This window comes from Crotalus tigris, unplaced genomic scaffold (assembly GCF_016545835.1).
Source record: "Crotalus tigris isolate CLP2741 ecotype Arizona unplaced genomic scaffold, ASM1654583v1 scf7180000019454.47142, whole genome shotgun sequence".
Lineage (NCBI taxonomy): Eukaryota > Metazoa > Chordata > Lepidosauria > Squamata > Viperidae > Crotalus > Crotalus tigris.
In genome coordinates, this window is record NW_024097545.1 from 16,485 (window position 1) to 38,701 (window position 22,217).

General features: G+C 44.8%; 1 protein-coding gene, 1 long non-coding RNA gene and 2 other non-coding genes across 4 annotated transcripts; 3 read left to right on the forward strand and 1 right to left on the reverse strand.

Moving 5' to 3' along the window:
• The first annotated feature begins 3,516 nt into the window (after positions 1–3,516).
• Positions 3,517–9,909, forward strand: LOC120316634. Its single transcript, XR_005559017.1, has 4 exons — positions 3,517–3,675; positions 5,118–5,220; positions 5,836–5,908; positions 9,732–9,909. It is a non-coding gene; the product is annotated as an uncharacterized LOC120316634 (long non-coding RNA).
• LOC120316637 lies at positions 5,296–5,428 on the forward strand. Its single transcript, XR_005559019.1, has one exon. It is a non-coding gene; the product is annotated as a small nucleolar RNA SNORA5 (small nucleolar RNA).
• LOC120316636 lies at positions 8,106–8,240 on the forward strand. Its single transcript, XR_005559018.1, has one exon. It is a non-coding gene; the product is annotated as a small nucleolar RNA SNORA5 (small nucleolar RNA).
• On the reverse strand, positions 9,740–21,401 carry LOC120316633 (tyrosine-protein phosphatase non-receptor type substrate 1-like). The gene is made up of 4 exons (XM_039362420.1): positions 20,854–21,401; positions 18,335–18,682; positions 14,946–15,254; positions 9,740–9,923 (listed from the first exon to the last, which is right to left on the reverse strand). Exons 1-4 carry the CDS (start codon positions 20,999–21,001, stop codon positions 9,778–9,780), a joined length of 951 nt encoding a protein of 316 aa, XP_039218354.1. The 5' UTR covers positions 21,002–21,401; the 3' UTR covers positions 9,740–9,777.
• Between the last annotated feature and the right edge of the window lie 816 nt (positions 21,402–22,217).

Consider the following 22,217-nt stretch of genomic DNA (forward strand, 5'->3'; position numbering starts at 1 on the left):
CCAGGGGGAGCGGTATCCATCAAAAAGCTAACCCAAGACCGGAAATATTTGGTTGAGGGAGTGATGTAAACCAGTGTTTCTTTGATTCCTTCTCCTTTAAAAATGCGTGGACTTCAACTCCCAGAATGCCAGGCAGGAAGTGCATTCTGGGAGTTGAAGTCCACACATCTTAAAGGGGAAGGAATTGAGAAGCATGCATCTAAACTTTCTTCCCGGTGCTTATCCTGGCCTTGCTGCCCAAAACCTGCAGATTGTAACGTCTGTGTTGTAAATTACCTCATCTGTATACGTTGTATCAGAACACTTTTAAAAAAAATTTCTCAGCACTTCCTGGGGATATTATGTTTTTCCCCCTCTTCTCAGGAGGGGGGGGGAGCTGGCATTGTGTGAGATGGCAGGAAAAGGATAAAAAAAGAAAAAGTAACGGCAGTATAAATAGTCCTATTTGCAAATTTGATTTTTTTTTAAAGATCTTGTTTGAAGTGATCTTTTTTATTATTATTATTTTGTTGAAATTTAGATTGGTTTTTTTTTTTTCCTTCTCTTTCTCTGGATTGACCTGAACAGAATTGTAGTGTCATTGTTGAAACTAACCCTTAATTGTGCTGAGAAGTTGTGCCATGGAGGTCTTTAATTTTTTTAAAAATAAAATAATTGAAACAAAAGCCTGGCGGGTTCATACTCTTAAATAAAAGCAGCAGTGGGATAGATTTTAACTTTGGGGCCAGGGGACTTCAAACTCGGCCTTTTTATGATTTGTGGACTTTAACTTCCAGAATTCCTCAGCCAGCGTGCCTGGCGGAGAAATTCTGGGAGTTGAAGTCCACGAGTCATAAAAAGGCCGAGTTTGAAGACCCCTGTCTCAAATCTAACAAAATGGAGGATGGCTGAGGAATTCTGGAAGTTGAAGTCCACGAGTCATAAAAGGGTCGAGTTTGAAGACCCCTGTCTTAAATCTAACAAAATGGAGGATGGCTGAGGAATTCTGGGAGTTGAAGTCCACGAGTCACAAAAGTTTGAAGAACTCTGTTCTAGGCCTTTAAAACTGGTTTTTGATGTCTTTCCTTGCTGGTTGATGAGTCGGGTACTTTTACTTAACTACTACACATTTGGGAAAAGATAATACAGGAAGTCCTCAAGTTACAACAGTTCATTTATGATCGTTCAAAGTTATAACGGCACTGAAAAAAAAAGTACTTATGGCTGTTTTTCCTCACGACCATGGCAGCGTCCCCTGTGGTCACGTGATCAAAATTCAGATGCTTGGCAACTGACTCGTATTTATGACAGTTGCAGTGTCTCGGGATTGTGTGATTCCCTTTTGCGACTGAGATCAGCAAAGTCCATGAGGATTCACTTAACCATGTAACTGATTTAACAACTGCAATGATTCATTTAACCGCTGTGGCAGGAAAGGATGTAAAATCGGGTAAAACACATTTAAGAATTCCCAAAGGTGCTTTTTCAGGAGGCAATTGGACTGTCTTGTTTTTCCTTTGAAGATGTTTCGCTTCTCGACCCAGAAGCTTCTTCAGCTCTGACTGGATGGTGGAGGATGGAAGGATTTATACTTGCTGCTCATTTGCATTGTTTTAGATCAGTGGTTCTCAACCTTTCTAATGCTGCGACCCCATAATACATTTCCCCATGTTGTGGTGACCCCCAACCACTTATACATCACCGGGTGCCAGGGGCGTGGCCAAAGAAAAGGAAAAATATGGCGGACAGCCTTGTTTGGTGACCCCCGTGAAATGGTCGTTCGACCCCAAATGGGGTCCCGACCCACAGGTTGAGAACCACTGTTTTAGATGGTCGTTGGGGCCATCTGGAGGTTTATCTGTGTCCTTAGGACCACCTGAGCGGTACAAATGGGTGTGGAGCCTTCTTGTAACTGCTTTAAGGACTGTTGTAGAAGAATGACACAGATAAACCTCCAGGTGGCCTCAATGACTAAAATAATGCAAATGACCAGCCCTGGGTCCCTTCACTGAGTCTGTTGTCTGCATCTCAAACTGGAGCGCAAATGCTTCCTGTAGTCTGCAGTGTTTTCTGGAAATCAGTTTCAGAATGGTGCGGGAGTGTGAACGGATTTCCAGAAAACATTGCAGACTGCAGGAACCCTTTGCGCTCCAGTTGGAGATGCAGACAACACAGATTCATCCCCATCATCCTGTGCCCGTCTTCAGTTATGAAGGGACCCAGGGCAGAAAACATTTGCAGCCAAGAAGCTCCACACCCATTTGCACCACTCAGGTGACCCTGAGGACACAGGTAAACCTCCAAATGGCCTCAAGGACTAAAAGGAGGCAAATGACTGGCTGTCTGCAAGGAGTATGAATCCTTCCATTCCCCACCATCCGGTCAGAACCTGAAGAAGCTTCTGGGATGAGAAGCGAAACATCTTCAAAGGAAAAACAGTTCAGTTGCTTCCTGAAAAAGCACCTTTGGGATAACTATCATTCATTCAGCACTATCATGCTGTACTTAACCATCTTTTGTTTAGGACCGTTCCATCACCAGAAAGTGTGACCCGTGCCTGGTTTTCACAGGACTGTCACAGCATCCTCATGATCAGAATATGGGTGCTTGGCAACTGGCATGTATTTATGACTGTCGCACTGTCACACGGTCAACTTTTGTAACCTTCCCAGCCAGCTTCCGACAAGCAGATTCAACGGGGGAAGCCAGATTCGTTTTAACAATCGCTTGATTCTGTATTTTTCTCCTTGTCTGTATTTGCAGTGATTCGCTTCACAACTTTGGCCAAAAAAAGGTGGTAAAATGAGTCACGACTCACTTAACGACCGTTGCTCAGCAATGGAAATTTTGGGCTCCATTGCAGTCGTAAGTTGAGGACTACACATATTTTGCCATAACTTTAATAAACAAAATTCATTATGTTTTCTGCATTTTGAAATGCACTTTTCTACCCATTTGGAGTCAAGAAATGTGTCCAGTGCCGTTTTCCTTTCATGGATGGAAAATCAAATTATGTTCCATCAAGAGCTCCTTCTCTGGAAAAGACCATAGAGATAACGAAAATAGAAGATTCGCAAGTATCTTCCCCATATTGATTAATATTGAGGCAACTTGTCATCCTCAGCAGAGCAGAATCTCTTTCAGGTGAGAGAACAAGAGAGAAAAGGAGAATTCCGCTTTTACGACCCCCCTCCTGCCTTTTTTTCCCCCAGGAAACAAGCGTAAGTCGTCGTAAAACGAAGGCTATCGTGCCTTTAACCAAGATGGCGTCCAAGGTATTTTCGGCCGCTTCCCCCTTCATCCCGCCAAGTGAGAAACCGAAAGTTTGGCGGAGGCGGAAATGACGTCATGAGAGCTTCGGGCTCTTTTGATCACGAAACAGAGCATGGCCGGCGGAGCAGCATACCTTTCCTCGGGCAGTCTGAAACCGAAGGCTACCTCGTGCCTTCAACAAAGATGGCGTCCAAGGCATTTCCGGCCGCTTCTCCTTTCATCGGCCAAGTGAGAAAGCGAAGCGATTCCCGCCGGTGGCGGAGGAGGAAATGACGTCACGAACGCTTCCGCCTCTTCCGAACACCAGGAGAACGTGGCCGGCGGAGCAGCATGGTGACCGAGGGAGGTGAAGAGCCCGGCGGAGGAGCGAAGGGCGAAGCTTTAAAGCTATATTGTCCGCGGGAACAGGCAGAGGAAGGCCCGGTAAGGGCAGGGCTGCCGGTTGGGTCGGGGTCGCCTCCGCGGCAGGGTCTCTGGGTCTCTCACGCCGGGGGTAGGGGTGGGGGGGTGGACTTCATCTCCCAGAATTTCTTGCCGTTGACCCTAATGGAGGGCCAGGATGGGGGATGAAGCCTGCGGGCAATTCGGCCTAGGCTAGGGGTCCTCAATCATGGCAACTTGAAGACTCGTGGACTTCAACTCCCAGAATTCCTCAGCCAGCATGGGGGAACTATGGCCCCCTCATGACTCGTGGACTTCAATTCCCAGAATTCCTCAGCCAGCATGGGGGAACTATGGTCCCCTCATGACTCGTGGACTTCAATTCCCAGAATTCCTCAGCCAGCATGGGGGAACTATGGCCCCCTCACGACTCCTGGACTTCAACTCCCAGAATTCCTGAGCCAGCCTGGCTCAGCTTGGAAACCTCTCCTTTTCCCCTCAGCATGGCTGGCTCAGGAATTCTGGGAGTTGAAGTCCACCAGTCATAAAAGGGCCAAGTTTGAAGGCCCCTGTTTCAAAGCATCGATGCTGTGATTTGAATTCAGAGATTTGGAGACAGCTGTCCTGTCCCTCTCAACCTTCTCTCTCTGTGTGTGTGTGAGAGAGAGAGAGGGAGAAAGAGAGAGGGAAATATAATAGATATTTATAAATTATAATTTACATTTAATTTATAAATATAAACTATATAGGAATTTATAATAGATAAACACAGAGATAGATAAATAGAGAGAGATAGAAACATAGATACAGACCGAGGGGGAGAGAGAAAAAATATTAGAATGTGCAGAAATGGACAGACTTTCTATGAGGTTGAAAGAAAAAGAAGAAACAGAATACTATCAGACTTGGGGCTTGTTTATCAATGGCTAGAGAAAATAATAAAGGATTAGGAATTAAACTTATACTAGTAAATGATAAACTCAGACAACACATTGTTGAATAAATGCTATTGAATTGTATGAAAAAAGTAATAAAAATTTTACCAAAAATTATATAATAATATAATTAATAATAATTAATTATTATTATTATTAATAGGGTTAATAGAATAGAATAGCACAGTTGGAAGGTCTTCTAGTCCAACCCCCTGCTCAAGCAGGAAACCCTACACCATTTCAGGCAAATGGCTGTCCAATCTCTTCTTAAAAACTTCCAGTGTTGGAGCATTCACCGCTTCTGGAGGCAGGTTGTTCCACGGGTTAATTGTTCTAACTGTCAGGAAGTTTCTCCTTAGTTCTGTAAGTTCTATAAATAAGAGACACAGAGATAGGCAGACAGATGGAGGCATAGATATATATAGAGAGACATAGATTGAGGATAACCCTAATCCTGCCCACAGCGTTTCTGCCACAGAATTGTTGAAAAGTACGTTTTCTTCACATAGGATACTAATTTTTAAATGCTTATCTTCTAACGTTTTAAAGTGAGAGACCAGAGCAAGTTCCTGACCAGGCGTTGTCTCCAGAGCTGTTTGGGGCAGAGACTAAAGATGAAGAGAACACAATGATATGGGACCAATGCAGAGAGGTAAGGCAACTATAATGAGGGGATTTTACTCACTGTTTCTTTAGCTGTGAGTAAATTTGTTCTGGGGGAAGTCTCTGCAGTTGTGTCAAATTCATTGCCCATCTTTTTGTGGTGGGCATTGGTCCAAACAGCTGCCAAAATAATAATCTGTAGTGCATGGGCCTCGGAATTCCTTGTGGTTCTGGGGATAGTTTTTCTACAGACACTTGTATTCCCTCCCCCCCCCCTTCTGTTCCTCTGCATGTCTGGCACCATACAGACAAGGAAAAAAGTACTGACTTATCGCGACTTTTTCCCCATTGCTGGCAAGGGATGGGTGCGGTTTCACTGTGATGCATCCAGCTTGCGGGCCGGCAGTTTGACATGCCTGAGTTAGAAGCTAACCAGCTTGTTTAATGTGAGATGAATGATGCAATGTTAGGAATGACTCAGCAGGGTCTGTGTCTTTTTAAGAGCAAGCAGGGCCTGTATCCCTTTAAGAGGCTGAATATAAAAGGGAAGGCCTTTTGACAAAAGAAGGGACAAGCATCAGTTAAGGGAAGAATGCTTCCTTACCTTTTCCCTACTGTCTTTTTCTCTAAAGGAAACTGAATTTTTCCTTTTTTTTTTTTGTAGAAGATTTTGGATTGAGATCGTGGACATCGTGCTCACCACACAGCTAGATGACTCCCTTTTAATCTTTGCACAGGTGAGTCGCAAGGAAACAAAGCTTTGCTTTGGAATAATCTCCTGCATTATTATAACATTCAGGGGTCAGTTTTGATGTTTGATCCAATGGAATTGGATACATCTAGTTTAATGAAGAGAAGGACGAGGGGTGACATGATAGCAGTGTTCCAATATCTCAGGGGCTGCCCCAGAGAAGAGGGAGTCAATCTATTCTCCAAAGCGCCAGAAGGCTGGACAAGAAGAAACTAATCCAGGAGAGAAGCAACCTAGAAATAAGGGGGGATTTCCCAACAATGAGAACAATTAACCAGTGGAACGACTTGCCACCAGAAGTTGTGAATGCTCCAACACTGGAAGTTTTTAAGAAGGGACTGGTATAGGGTTTCCTGAGCAGGGGGTTGGAGTAGATGACCTCCAAGGTCTCTTCCAAGTTTTTATTATTATTGTGGAACTGTTGAAACATCTCATTCGCCATAATTCAGAAATTGTTCCTGAGAATGCTCTTTCTAATGCCTGGAACAAGGGAAGCTAATATGTTGCTAGATAATCAGAACTAGGCGACTGTAAATTCTAGTTCTGACGTGGGCAGAAAGCCAGCTGGGTAGTTTTGGCCCGTCCCTCTGGGTCCTAGGAAGAAGGCAGTGCAAACCACTTCTGAAAATCTGGCCTAGAAAACTGCAGGGGTTTTTCTAAGCAGTTATCAGGAGTTGAGACTAACTTGAGAACATGTACAGATACATTTGTTAAATGAGTTTTGCCACATTTTTTTCCTTTTTTTAAAGAAATGTTTTACTGATTTTTTACAATAACAATGCCTGGAGTACAGCGTGTTGTCTTGGTTCATATATTTTGAAAAAAAAAAAACAACAATAGTTAATTAACAGCCAATCATAATTAATTTTTGTAATTCCATAATCAGTATATTAATAGTGTATTTCTTTGATCTTCCCTTCTCCCAATAATATTTTCCTTCCACCCTAAACAAATATTCTTAATATTTTCAATGCATAAATGGTTCAGTGTAGACATTTTTTCCATGTTTGTACAAATAATAACATCCACGTATGACGTTTTTTCTTAACTTGTGTTATTTTTCTAAAAGTCACCTTATTAGTTCACCATATATTCTATTCTCATAGTTCTTAAGCTTAATTTCCCCTTAATATTCAAACAATTCTTATCAGTTATAATTTGCTCAACATTAACCAACTGAATAGCCAGATTTTCCATTTGGATGCACCATTGCAATGTTGTCATAATTCACATTTTTTATCATGCATGAAATATGAAACCATTTCTTTCCTTTCTCGCCACACTTGTTAAGTGACACGGTTGTAGAGTTAAATCGGGTTTCCCCCATTGATTTTGGCGTAAAGTCGCAAAAGGGGATCATCGCAACCGTCGTAAAAAATATGACTCACTTGCCAAGCCTCTGAATTTTGATCATGTGACCCGGGGGGGGGGGATGCTGCAACGGTCATAAATGTGAAAAACGGTCGTAAGTCGCCTTTTTTACAGGGCTGTTTTAACTTCAAGTGGCCACTGAGTGAACTGTTGTAAGCTAATGAGTCCATTTCCCATGTATTTCAGAATCTGGAGTTCTAATCTCTTAAGCTCCAGCTTCTAGGTCAGACATGTCAAACACAAGGCCGGGGGCCAGATGCGGCCTGCGAAGTGGTTTCATGTGGCCTGCGAAGCCATCCTGGAAACAGTGAGGGAACGGCTCCTGCTGCCTTGGCCCAGGCCCAGGCCGGCCGGGAGCCAATGTACAATTTTATGGCGGCCATCTATGCTGAAACGCTTTCAGTCTTAGCTCCACAAGGCCGTCTAGAAACAGCGAGGAACTGGCCCCTGCCGTGTCGGCCCACCCCTGGGTGCATGCTGGGGAGGTGTCCCCCTTTGTGAGGAATGAAGAAATGGACCATGCCTTGGCACTTGCCCTGGTTCCACCCCCTTGTGCCAGAGACCCTCAGATCTGTCCTACTCCTGCCCAGGACTCCACAGGCACTCTTGACGCGAACGATGTAGAGCTGGCCACACCCACCCAGCAGGCCACGCCCACCCCATCCACGCCCGCCCAGTAGGCTGCACCCCCCCTGACCCCCCCGAAGGCAACCGCAATGCTGATGCGGCTCTCAATAAAATCGGGTTTGACACCCCTGTTCTAGGTTAAAGTCAGCTCTGCTCTCTTTTCTGCTGGGGATGATCCCTCCCAGTGCAGCCATGTCAAATTCGGTCCCTGCCTGCTCTGTGGTGGGAACCGGCCCTGCGGCTGCCACATTAATGCTGTAGTTCATGGGCCCCGGGTTAATGTTGTTGGACCTGGGGATAAAAATAGGCTACAGACATTATTATAAAGTGCCAGGCCTTCTGATGGAGTCAGGGATATATGAATAGAATATAAAATGGAATAATAGAATAGGCAGACAATAGAATAATAGAATAAAGCAGACAGATTGCAGAGTAGAATAGAATAATGGGATAGAATCGTATATAGAACAGAATATAGAAGAATAGAATAGAAGAATAGAATAAAATAGATTGTAGAATAGGATAATGGAATAACATAGTATATTGAATTGAATATAGAAGAATAGAATAGACATTGTAGAATAGAATAATAGAATAGAACAGATTGTAGAATAGAACAGAATAATAGAATATATTGTAGAATAGAATATAGAATAGAATAATAGAATAGACAGGTTATAGAATAGAATAGAATAGGATAATAGAATAGACAGATTTTAGAGTAGAATAGAATAGTAGAATAGACAGATTATAGAATAGAATAACAGAAGAGTTGGCAGGAACCTAGTAGGAACATCTGGCTGGCTGTGTGATGATGATGAATAATGATGATGATGATGATGATAGAATTGGAAGGGACCTTGGAGGTCATCTAGTCCAATCCCCTGCTCAGGCAGGAAACCCCATACCATTTCAGACAAATGCTTGCCAGTCTTGTCTTAAAAACTTCCAGTGTTGGAGCATTCACAGCTTCTGGAGGCAGGTGGTTCCACTGATTATCCAGTCCAATCCCCCAAGCAGGAGACCCCCTATGCCATTTCTGGCAGATGTACAGTGTCTGGACTCTGGACGGATGCGGTTGGCAGTGCCTCCCACTTCAACCCCCCCCCCCCAAGCCAGGCCAGAAGAATAATCCTCCTCAAAAGCCACAGAGAAATTCAGAAGAGCCAGAATACTCCTGGTAGATTCTGTCACTTCATCTTTTTTTTTTTAAAAAAAATATGCATTAGACTAGCCCAAGATTAATAGCACAGGTCGTCCTCCACTTACGACCACAATTGAGCCCAAAGATGATGCTAAGCAAAACATTTAAGTGAGTTTCTGCTCCATGTTAAGACCTTTCTCACCACATTTGCCAAGTGGACCACTGCAGTTGTTAAATGAGTAACACGGTTATAGAGTGGAATCTGGCTTTCCCCATTGGCTTTGCTTGTCAGAAGGTCATAAAAGGGGATCACGTGATCCTGGGGACACTGCCGTCATAAATGTGAGTCAGTTGCCAGTTGTCTGGATTTTGATCACGTGACCGTGGAGGATGCCGCATCGGTCGTAAGTGTGAAAAACGGTCATAAGTCCTTTTTTCCAGTGATGTAACTTTGAACGGTCACTGAATGAAACGGTTATAAATTGAGGACTGCCTGTGATTCTTTTTTTTTTTTTAAAAGTAAACATTTTAAGATGGATTCATTTAATTTTGGAATCTCTCAAGTTGATTTCATTCATTTGTAAATGATATGCATAGTTGTAAAAAGAAACATTGTGCATTTTTTGTTTTTTAAAAAAATAACAATTGTTAATTGATTCCCTGGCAGATCTTCTCTCATCCAGAATGTCTGGAACCGTTGTAAAGTTGAACTTTCAGTCTTGGGAAGACGGGGCAAAATGTCTCGCAACGCAGCATCCACACGCCTTTATTTTGAAAAGACCCATGAAGAAAAAAAAGAGTCCTATTTTGTTCAGGAAAAGGCCCAAATAAAGACCAAGCATGGATTGTTGCCGTGAGCCTGTTGGGGGAAAAAAACAGTGGATCATTTTGATTTATTTGGTAATGAAGCTGGTAGACTCTCTTTTAATTGCTTCCTCTCCTGATGAAATTATATATATAATTCCTAACTGACGAGGAAACTAGCCTTCTACAATGGGGCCTTAACCTGATGGATGCGCAACCCATTGACTTCATCGCAGCTGTAGAACCCGCGATACAATGCATAATCACCAGCGACGAGGTAAGAAACTCCCTAAGACAGCGAGTCACAGGACTGCTCATGGGTCATCAACGACATCACATTCTATCAACAAGGGAGAGAAAGGCCTTGGAGGAGCTACGGAAGGGCAATTCTATCGTAATCCTACCGGCTGATAAGGGCAGAGCCACGGTCGTTAAGGACAGGGCCACATATAATAGCAAGGCCCGATCCCTACTCGATGATACTAGCGCATATAGAGTGGTCAAAACAGACCCCACAACGTCCATAAAGAACCAACTTAATAAGATCATAGATAAGCTTAAAGGACGGGGGAGAGTTAGTGAAGAAGACTTGAGAGTTATAGGACCAAGGGACTCGGCAATGGTGAGATACATAAGGACGGGATCCCTTTAAGACCCATCGTGGCATTCAAGGGCATGCCAACATTTGGCTTGGCCAAATGGCTAAGCCAACGGTTGCAGTATTTGGTGGAGGGAAGCACGACTACAGTGAAACCGTCACAGGAGTTCCTGCAAAGACTCAAGGCAGTGAGAATACGGGATGACAAGACCATGATTTCATTTGATGTGACATCACTATTTACATCCATCCCACAAGGGCTAGCTGTCTCAACAATAAAAGAATTACTACAGCTAGAGGGATCACAAAACCATGGCCCCTTTAAGACACGATGTCATCCAACGGCTGCGGCTATACCTGAGAACACACTTCACATTACAGGGCACGATGTATGAACAAATTAAGAGCACGCCAGTGGGGTCCCCCATCTCTGGTGTCATCGCTGAGGCGGTCCTACAGTGTCTGGAATCCAAGGTGATGTCCAATTACCGCCCTGAATTTTGGGCTAGATAGGACACATTCACTATCCTCAAACGGACAGACAAGGCTGCCTTTATAGAGAGATTAAATGCAGTGTTCCCTGACATTCAGTTTACAGCGGAGAAGGCGGCCTTCCTAGACTTACTAGTCAGTCGCCAAACCAATGGTGCCCTCCACACAACTGTATACCGAAAGGCGACCCATTAGACAACGGGTCATGGGGCTATTGATGGGCCATAAGCGCTGTCAAATATTGTCCAGAGAGGAAAGGGAAGCCTCAGAACAACTGAGGAAGGACAATACCATCGTCATCCTACCAGCGGATAATGGGAGGGCGATGGTGATTATGGATAGAGCATAATATATGGATAAAGCCCTGACGTTGCTCAGTGATACGACAGCGTACAAAGTCATCAATAGAGACCCCATGACCGCACTTAAAAACTGTTATCAATAAACTCCTTAACAACTTCAAATGCTATGGGAAGGTGGACGAAGACACCCTAAGGAGAATACGTCTGGGGGATTCGGCTATGGCCAGATTCTACGGCCTACCAAAAGTCCACAAAGAAGGAGTCCCCCTTTTCCCCATCGTTTCATTCAAAGGCACACCAACCTCTGAGTTAGCCAAATGGCTGAGTGGCCAGATCAGTCATTTGGTAGATAAAGAGACTACAGTAAGATCGGCAAAGGAGTTTCTTGAGAAAAATCAGACCTCTAAGGGTGGAGGAAGATGAAGTGATGGTGTCATTTGACGTCACCTCACTCTTCACCTCCAGCTCACAAGATCTAGCGATCACAGTATTGAAGGATTGCCTTAATGAAGAGGGACAAAGACAGCACCAAGACTCCCTCCATACCGACGATTTGGTAAAATTGATAACATGCCTAAAAACATACTTTACTTTTCAAGGAACCATATACAAACAGATCGAAGGGACGCCAATGGGGTCACCTATTTTGAGCATAGTAGCGGAGGCGGTCCTGCAACGGCTTGAGACCGTAGTAATGACCAAGTAGCAACCTAAAGTAATGACCAAATAGCAACCTAAATTTGATGACACATTTGTGGTCATTAAGAGAAGAGACGTGATAGGGCCAGCTTCGTGGACACACTGAATTTGGTATACCCAAATATCCATTTTACAGCAGAGGAGGAGAATCAGGGTTCCCTGGCCTTTTTGGATGTGCTGGTTAATCGCCAACCTGATGGGACCTTACACATAAGGGTATACCATAAACCAACTCATACCAACAGAACCCTCCACTATAAAAGCAATCATCCAGTGGCCTGCAAAGCAAGTTACGTCAGAACATTATTCAAACGCATAGACTCACATTGTAATACAGCCAGGGCAAAAACCGAGGAAAGAAACCATCTTTACCGGACTTGTAAAGTATAATGGTTATCCAATTGAATTTATTAGGCGTCACAGCAGACCACATAGACCCCATGAAGACTTAACAATCCAACAGGATAACAACACAACCCATACGTATCTCCCTCCTGTATATCAACTACGTATCCGAGGCAACAGCTAGACTATTGGCTCCCTTCAATGTAAAAGTGTCCCCCAAACCGGATCAGACCTTACGCGCCAGAGTCATGCACCCCAAAGACCCGCTCCCCAACGAAGAAAGATCTTTGATAGTGTATAAGATCAAATGCAAGGATTGCCCCTGCAACTATGTTGGGGAGACTTCCAAGAGGTTAAAATCCAGGGTGCATGAGCACGCACTGGCTGTCAAAAGACACGAACAACATTCGCAGGTGTGGACCCACATGGCCAATTTTGGCCACAGGTTCGATCTTGCCAATGCACAAACTATATCTAGAGATATCATCAAGGGAGGCCGCCTACTCAAGGAGGCCTGGCTTTCCACCGGGAACTCCATAAACCGCCACATACCAAATGCTGAAAACATGGGAAAGACAACATCACAATTCCCAACGAAGGCAACTTATCCAGTGAACGTACCTAATACACCTCTCTCCCTCCTATTTTCCCCATCACAACAACCCTGAGAGGTGGTTTGGACTGAGAGACAATGCCTAGGCTAAAGTGACCCAGGTGGCTTTTGTGCCTAAGGCAGGATTAGAACTCAGAGTCTCCTGCTGATTGGCCCAAAGTCACCCAGCTGGCTTTAATGCCTAAGGCGGGACTAGAATTCACCTCCTGCTGATTGGCCCAAAGTCACCCAGTAGCTTTAATGCCTAAGGCGGGACTAGAATTCACCTCCTGCTGATTGACCCAAAGTCAACTATCCTTACTTTTTTTTCAGTGTCACAAAATTCATGACTGACTTTCATTTTTTTTCTTGACTATGATTAATAAACCTTAATTCTAAGGCTGGTACTTTCCTCTTTATTTCCTCTTAAATCTCAAAATCTAATTTATGAAAGCATGAAGCATGCTCGTTTCCACCAGTGTGTTTGAGTTTGAGGAATCACTGCAGGATCCGAGATGTACTTTTTTTTTTAAAGCTCAACAAAATGTAGTAGATAAAATAACAACATTCCCACCCTATCTGATCTGAATAAACTGATAGCAGAAGTTATTTTAAGTCACGTCAACCAACAGCCCCAGAAAGAATGTTTCTAAACAATTTTTGAGGAACTGAAACTGCCTGTTTTCAAAAATTATCTATTACTCAAGCAACGGGGAAAAAAACATGACTATTTAGAGAACAAACAATGTAGTTAAAAGTTGTCTTCCATTTTCCTCAGTGAAATAAATGACACTTTAAAAGGCTTAATGCTATCGTACCCACAAGGTAGTTGCTGATGGCACCTCTGCCATTTTATTTTATTTATTTCTTGCATTTTTAAACCGCAAAATTGGGCCTGGTCTCTAGAAAAAAAAAATGGAAGAAAATGCAATTTAATGTTGGGAGCTAAGAATTTCAGTATGGGAGAATGGTTTTTAGGCTGTTCGTCAAAGATCAAACTGACTCATGCAGCATCCCTCATGGTTTTCAAGACCAGAAATAGCCCTGCCTCTTGATTCTGACAGGAATCCAAAATGGCTTTTGATCCGTGTTCCTCAACCTCGGCAGCTATAAAATAGGTGGATTTCATTTCCCAGAATTCCCCAGCCAGTTAAGGTAGGATGGCTAGGGAATTCTGGGAGTTGAAGTTCACAAGTCTTAAAAGTTGCCAAAGTTGGACACCCCCCCCCCGCTCCATCCAGTGGACTTTCTTGTTTTTTCCTTGAAAACTTCTTCGCTTCCCATCCTAGAAGCTTCTTCAGCTCTGACTGGAATTTATACTCCTTTCACACAGATGGTCATTTGCATCCTTTTAGAGAGTCATTGAGGCCACCTGGAGGTTTATCTGTGTCCTCAGGGTCACCTGAGTGGTGCAAATGGGTGTGGAGCCTTCTTGGAACTGCTGAATGGACTGTTGTAGAAGGACGACAAAGATAAACCTCCAGGTGGCTTCAATGACTCTAAAAGAATGCAAATGACCAGCTCTGGGTCCCTTCACGGACTCTGTTGTCTGCATCTCAAATGAGCGCAAAGGGTTCCTGTAGTCTGCAATGTTATTCTGGAAATCCATTTCAGAACAGTGCGGAAGCATGAACAGATTTCTAGAAAACATTGCAAACTACAAGAACCTTTTTGTGCTCCAGTTGGAGATGCAGACAACACAGACTCATCCCCATCATCCTGCGCCCGTCTTCAACCGTGAAGGGACCCAGGGCAGAAAACATTCTGCAGCCAAGAAGGCTCCCCAGCCATTTGCACCACTCAGGTGACCCTGAGGACACAGGTCAACCTCCAGGTGGCCTCAATGACTCTAAAAGAAGGCAAATGACCAGCTGTCTGCAAGGAGTATAAATCCTTCCCTTCCCCACCATTCAGTCAGAACCTGAAGAAGCTTCTTGGATGAGAAGTGAAACGTCTTCAAAGGAAAAACAAGAAAGTCCAGTTGCCTCCTGAAAAAGCACCCTTGGGACAGAAAATGGAAGAAAAACTCAGAAACACCCCCTCACTTACTTTCTGTCCTAATAAACAGTCTTGCCGTCGCCTTGATTGCTGCTTGCGAGTTATGTTTGACCAGACAAGTGAAGAGCGATGAATTCCATTTTTCGGTGGCCGTGAACTTCATGGAACTGTTGCGGGAGTAGGTCCCATCGGAATTCAAGGTTGTCGCAGTAGTCTTTCCTTTACCGCTGGTATTCTTGCAAAACAAGTCCACTTTGGCACCATCTGGATAGAAACTTTCTGCGTGGCAAGTGACCGTCACAGTGGCGTTCAGCTGGACGGGGGAAGGTGGGCTGGTCTCCAGACGAACTTTGGGAGGAACTGAGTAAAGAAAGCCAAAGAGATTGGTCAGGACAGCTTCAGACTCACGGGTCCTACCTTCAGAAGAGCCTAGAAACCAACTTCTTTCTGCTCTCCCATTGTGGCATTGGGGAAACAAGTAGGTTCTCTGAACCCAACCTGGTTATTATTTTTTTCAGATCCATTCTTCTGCCGAGGGGGCAGCATGTCAAGAGTGAAAGTTGGGCAGCTACGTGCCTCTTGTTTGCATCTTGCCCTTAGAGCAGTGATGGCGAACCTTTAGAGCAGTGGTTCTCAACCTGTGGGTCGGGACCCCATTTGGGGTCGAACGACAGAAGAGCCTAGAACAGGGGTCCCCAACCCCCAATCTGGACCAATACCAGGCCACGGCATGCCAACAACCGATCCACACGAACAAGCAAAGCACCATCCACAAGATGCAGGCAGCACACAAAACCACGCAACCTCCGGTCCGCGGAAAAACCTCTCTCCATGGAACCGGTCCCTTTTGGTGCCCAAAAGATTGGGGACCTCTGCCCTAGAAGATCAACTGATTCTGCTCTCCCGATTGCAGCGGTGGGAAACCAAGAAGGTTCTCTTTCACACCCTTGGTGTGAAAAATCCAGATCTTTGTTTTGCAGGAAGCCCAAGATCAGAACTTGACACTGTGAGCAAAAAATGAAATAAGGAGTCCCAACCAATTTTCGGAAAGTCTCTGTTCTCATTAGTTTATTTGGGGTGTGTTTGGACCCTGCAACTTTCATCAATATAAGTCAGTTGCCAAACGTCTGAATTTTGATCATGTGACCACGGGGATGCTGCAACGATTGTAAGTGTGAAAATCAGTTGTAAGTCACTTTTTCAGTGCTGTTGTAACGTGAAACAGTCACTAAATGAACTGTTATAAGTTGAGGACTACCTATACGTAGATTATAAACCTAATGATGAAAGCAGAGAGAGGATAATTTGAAAATCTACCACTTGTAACTTTGAACGGTCACTAAATCGGTGGTTGTAAGTCGGGGACTACTTGTATGGCAACACGTTTCCAAATGCTGATCACATCATCCTGGGATGCTGCAACCACTGTAAATATGTGCCAGTTGACAAACAGCCACACATGAATAATCAAAGTTACCAGTTTTATTATCTATCATCTATATCAAAGTTCTTGAAACTCAAGTCCTTTGGCCACCTAATGAGAAGGAAGGACTCACTGGAAAAGAGCCTAATGCTGGAAAAGATTGAGGGCAAGAGAAGAAGGGGACGACGGAGAAGGAGGTGAATGGATGGAGTCACTGAAGCAGTAGGCATGAGCTTAAATGGACTCCAGAAGGTGGTGGAGGACAGGAAGGCCTGGAGGAATGTTGTCCATGGGGTCATGATGGGTCGGACACGACTTCACAACTAACAACAGCAACATATCAAAATTCCCCAACCTTTTGGGGTTGGTGGACTGGAGCGGGGGAAGGGAGGGAAAAGAAAAGATGGTTTTGTTGGGGTGAACGCATATGCGAGCACATGTGTGCCCACAAACACCCGTTGCTCCCACAAGGAGGGCCACGAACATCCCTGACGCTCATGGTGATGCATGAATGGGGCCAGAAACACCCATGACACTCACATGAGTGGGGCACAAACGCCTGCAATGATCACACAAGTGGGGCCACAAATGCACACAACTCATGAACGGTGTCACAAATGCCTGCTATGCTTGTGGGAATGGGACCATGAACATCCTCAACGCTTGCACGAATAGGGCTGTGTGCACATGTGTGCTCCAGCCAGCCGCTTTATGTGGCCCATGAGCCACTGGTTGCTACTGCTAGTGGGCTGTGGCCTACAGTTTGGGGACCCCTGATTATATTACAAGAATCTCCCCAGATTGCTTGTCTTTCCCTGGGAATAATAATAATAATGATAAAGTTGGAAGAGACCTTGGAGGTCATCTAGTCCAACCCCCTGCTCAGGCAGGAAACTATACCATTTCGGACAAATGGCTGTCCAGTTTCTTCTTAAAAACTTCCAGTGTTGGTGCATTCACCGCTTCTGGAGGCAGATTGTTCCACTGGTTAATTGTTCTAACTGTCAGGAAGTTTCTCCTTAGTTCTAGGTTGCTTCTCTCTTTGGTTAGTTTCCACCCGTTGCTCCTTATCCTGCCTTCAGGCACTTTGGAAAATAGCTTGACTCCCTCTTCTTTGGGGCAGATATTGGAACACTGCTATCATGTCCCCCCTCGTCCTTCTCTTTGTTAAACTTGACATACCCAATTCCAGCAACTGTTCCTTATATATTTTAGCCTCCAGTCCCCTAACTATCTTTGTTGCTCTTCTCTGTACTCTTTCTAGAGTCTCAACATCTTTTTTACATCGTGGTGACAAAACTGGATGCAGTATTCCAAGTGTGGCCTTACAAGGCACTGTAAAGTGGTATTAATACTTCACGTGATCTTGATTCTATCCCTGTGTTAATGCAGCCTAGCACTGTGTTGACTTTTTTGGCAGCTGCAGCACACGGCTGGCTCATATTTAAATGCTTGTCCACTAGGACTTCGAGATCCCTCTCACTGTTACTACTATTGAGCAAGGTACCCCCTATACTATACCTGTACATTTGTTTTTTCTTGCCTCAATGTAGAACCTTATTTTTTTTCACCATTGAATTTCATTTTGTTAGATAGCGCCCAGTGTTCAAGTCTGTCCAGATCCTTCTGTATCCTAAGCCTGTCTTCTGGACTGTTGGCTATTCCTGCCAGCTTGATGTCGTCTGCAAATTTGATGAGTTCCCCATCTATCCCCTTGTCCAGATCGTTGATGAAGATGTTGAAGAGCACTGGGCCCAGAACAGAGCCCTGGGGCACCCCACTACACACTTCCCTCCATGTAGATGCGGTTCCATTGAGGACCACACGCGGAGTGACCAGATAAGGCTTCATAGATCCTGGGCTTAATTCAAACGTATGCTGCTTGCAACTGTGTAAGGATGCCAAGCTAGTTCCCAGCTTAGCCCCTCCTCCCATCCTGGCAGTTTCCCAACGGATTCACTCCAAAATGTCTCAGTTGACTAGAGTGGATCTCCCTCCCTTTCCGAGCGGCACCTACCTGTCACAAACACCACCACCTGTTTCTTTACAGTAGATTCTCTCTTTTCGAGACTTTTCTTGACCACCGAGCAGTAGTAGGTCCCATTATCATCGAAGCCAACGTTGCTCAGGCTGATGCTGAAGTCAGTTTTCGATCCTGGAACGAGCCTCGCCCCACGAGAAAACTTGTCACGCTCCCTGTAAATTAACTTTTGGCCGTTGCCCAAGTCTTTGTACCATATTGCGCTTGCTGGCAGGTCTATCTGAGTCAGAGTACAGTTGAGAACGAGGGTCTGGCCTGCTGTGATCCGCGTGAAGGTGAACTCAGGTATCCGAGGTTCCGTGCTCAGACCAGGCCCTCCAACAGCTGAAATGGAAAATAGCTTCTGTTTCTTCTGGAGATCCAAAATGGCCGTAGTTTGAGCCAGTCAAGGCGTGATGGGATTATTTGAACCCCACTTCTTGGCTTGCTTCCATGTTACTTTAAACCTAGGCTAGGGATAGGCAACCTTGGCTTTTTTATGACTCGTGGACTTCAACTCCCAGAATTCCTGAGCCAAGCCATGCTGCAGGGAAAGGGAGAGGTTTCCATGCTGAGCCACACTGGCTCAGGAATTCTGGGAGTTGAAGTCCATGAGTCATAAAAGAGCCCATGTTGCCTACCCCTGACTTAGGCCTTCTCTTCTGTACACCCAGCCGAAGTCTGACATCCGTGGTGGTGCAAAAGAGCCAGGGTGATGCAGTGGCTAGAAGGCAGTACTGCAGGCTAACGCGCTGCCCACTGCCAGGAGTTTGATTCTGACCAACTCAAGGTTGACTCAGCCTTCCATCCTCCTGAGATCGGTAAAATGAGGATCCAGATTGTCGGAGGGGCAATATGCTAACTCTGTAAACCGCTTAGAGAGTGCTGTAAAGCAATGTGAAGCGGTATATAAGTCTAAATCAGTGGTTCTCAACCTGTGGGTCGGGACTCCATTTGGGGTTGAACGACCATTTCACGGGGGTCGCCAAACAACGCAGTCCACCATTTTTTCCCCCTTTTCCTTAGCTGTGCTACTCCCGTTTATTCTATTGGCTTTTGAAAGCCAATAGAATAGACTCTCTTGAATAGAGTCTAATTCTATTGTCTTTCAAAAGCCAATAGGAATTGTCCAGGCTGTCTCTGCCCTGCTGAGCCCGCCAAAAGTCCCATTCTGCAAACGGTGCTGCACCAGTTGAGTAGTCCTCGACTTACGACCGGTTGAGTAGTCCTCGACTTGCGACTGGTTGGGGTCATGGCATTAAAAAGATTGAGAACCACTGGTCTAAAGGCTATTGCAATATTTTATCCTTCCTTCCTTCCCTCCCTCCCTCCTTTTTCTTTCTTTTTTCTCCTTTTTCCTTCCTCTGAGCCTTGGTGATGCAGTGGTCAAAATGCAGAACTGCAGGCTAATTCTTTTGACTGCCATCAGTTCGATCCTGACCGGCTCAAGGTTGACTCAGCCACCCATCCTCAGGTCGATAAAATGAGGACCCAGATTGTCGGAGGGGCAATATGCTGACTCAGTAAACCGCTTAGAGAGGGCTGAAAAGCCCTATGAAGTGGTATATAAGTCTTAAGTGTTAGTGCTATCCTGACATAGCGATTATTCCTGGAATGGAATTGTTTACGCTGTGTTAATATTATGCATCTAACAACATGTGCGGTGGTCTCACTGCACTGGTGAGACCACACTTAGAATCCTGCGTCCAGTTTTGGTCGCCACGATGTAAAAAAGTTGTTGAGACTCTACAGAGAAGAGCAACAAAGATGATCAGGGGACTGGAGGCTAAAACATGAAGAACAAAACAGGAACTCAATCTGTCTAGTGTGGACTAGGACTAGGGTGACATGATGTCTGTCTCTATATAGAAGGACTAGGGGCAACATGATAGTGTTTCAAGTTTTGATGGGGTGCCCCAAAGAAGAGAGGGGTCCATCTATTTTCCAAAGCGCCTGAAGGCAGGACAAGAAGCAACGAATGGAAACTAATCAGGGAGAGAAGCAACCTAGAACTAAGGAGAAACTTCCTGACAGTTAGAACAATTAACCAGTGGAACTACCTGCCTCCAGAAGCGGTGAATGCTCCAACACTCCAACAAGTTTTTAGGAAGAGACAGGACAGCCATTTGTCCAAAATGGTATAGAGTTACCTGCTTGAGCAGGGGGTTGGACTTGATGACCTCCAAGGTCCCTTCCACCTTTATTATTATTATTATGTCACCCCTCATCCTTCTCTTCATTAAACTAGACATCCCCAATTCCAGCAACCGTTTCCTTATATGTTTTAGCCTCCAATCCCCTGATCATCTTTGTTGCTCTTCTCTGCACTCTTTCTAGAGTCTCCACATCTTCTCGGAGATGAGATGAAGGCAATCACAAAGGCAGATGGTGAAGAAGAAGATCATGCAGGGACATGTCTTTGGGGGGAGGTATAAGTTTGGGCAGCCTTTCAACAACATCTAGAGAACCTTTAATCTCCCTGGCTTCCAGCTGGAAATCTGAGCAATAATACTAACCTATTTTCTGAAAGGAACACATCCTCAGGTTTTGCACAAGCAGGAGGAACGGAAGCTGAGATGGACCCAGGATTGTCAAGGAAGCCATGCCGATGCCAGCAGGAGAGACATCTGGAGCTACTTCAGTCTCTTGCTCCTCCCCAAACATTTCCTCTTCAAGGCAGAACAAAAGGGGAACCGGCGTTTCCTGCTTCTTTGAGCCAATTGCCTCGCTTGGGATAGTTACTCTGTCAGAGGGTGACTAAGGAGAGATTCCGGAATTCTAAATTTATTAATATCCCCAAAGTAAAAGATGGAGATGATGCAAGAAGACGCAAGAATAAACCAAGATGGAGACCTCAGCTGTGATATCTGATCTGTCTCACTGATGATGTTACCTAGTTGGGTCATGAAATGTCTGCACGAAAACTCAAGAGAGCTCCCTAAGGTCCCCACAGTTCTTCTCCTCCTCCTCCCACAATCCCTCCGTTTTCTAGCACTGATGATGTTACCTAGTTGGGTCATGAAATGTCTGCAAGAAATCAACCAGGCTCAGAGAACCCCATGGAACTCATAGTCCTCCTCTTCCTCCTCCCTCCTCTTCCTCCTCCTCACCCACTCTGCATTGATGATGTTACCTAGTTGGGTCATGAAATGTCTGCAAGAAAACCACTAAGCTCCAAGGAACCCACACTCCTCCTCCTCCTCCTGCAACCCCTCTCCCTTTTAATACTGATGATGTTACCTAGTTGGGCAATGAAATGTCTGCTAGAAAACAACCAAGCTCAGAGAGCACCAAGGACCCCACAGTCCTTTCCTCCTCCTCTCTGCAAACCTTCCTTCCTTCTAGCACTGATAATGTTACCTAATCTGGTCATGAAACATCTGCAAGAAAGCTACCAAGCTCAGAGAGCACCAAGGACCCCACTGTGATTTCTGGGTTGACTTCATCTCTATCACTTTAAATCTTTCCTTCTGCAGCAGGAGTGAAATAGGAATTCTCACTTCATCTTCCAAACTGGGATGGAGAGTCTTCTTCGTACTGGTAGGATGAGAGTTGAGATCAGAGTTTTCGTTGCTTTTGTGATGCTTTTGTTAAGCCAGATGTGCCTGATTCGACGGGCGTTTTTTTTTTCAACACGGTCGTTAAGGGAATAACTGTGGCCATTAAACAAATCACAAAGCTGTTAAGCAAATGCAGCCTCTCCCACTGACTTGGCTTGTCAGAAGCTTGCTGCAAAGGTTGCAAATGACGATCGTAAATGCTGCCAAGCAAATTTTGGTCACACGACTACATAATTTCGAGGATGCTGTGATGGTCCTAACGTCAAAGACTGGTGGAAGCCCACCTTTTTCAGTGTTGTTGCCACATTGAAGGAATGGTT

What these genes read in the sequence shown, in the direction of transcription:
- LOC120316633 (XM_039362420.1), bottom strand. Translation starts at nt 21,001, where the DNA reads ATGTTTGGGGAGGAGCAAGAGACTGAAGTAGCTCCAGATGTCTCTCCT. An exon ending in GTGTTCCTTTCAGAAAATAG is followed by an intron (nt 18,683 to 20,853) that starts GTTAGTATTATT and finishes TTTCCATTTCAG; the next exon opens with CTGTTGGAGGGCCTGGTCTG. An exon ending in GGTGGTGGTGTTTGTGACAG is followed by an intron (nt 15,255 to 18,334) that starts GTAGGTGCCGCT and finishes TTCTTTACTCAG; the next exon opens with TTCCTCCCAAAGTTCGTCTG.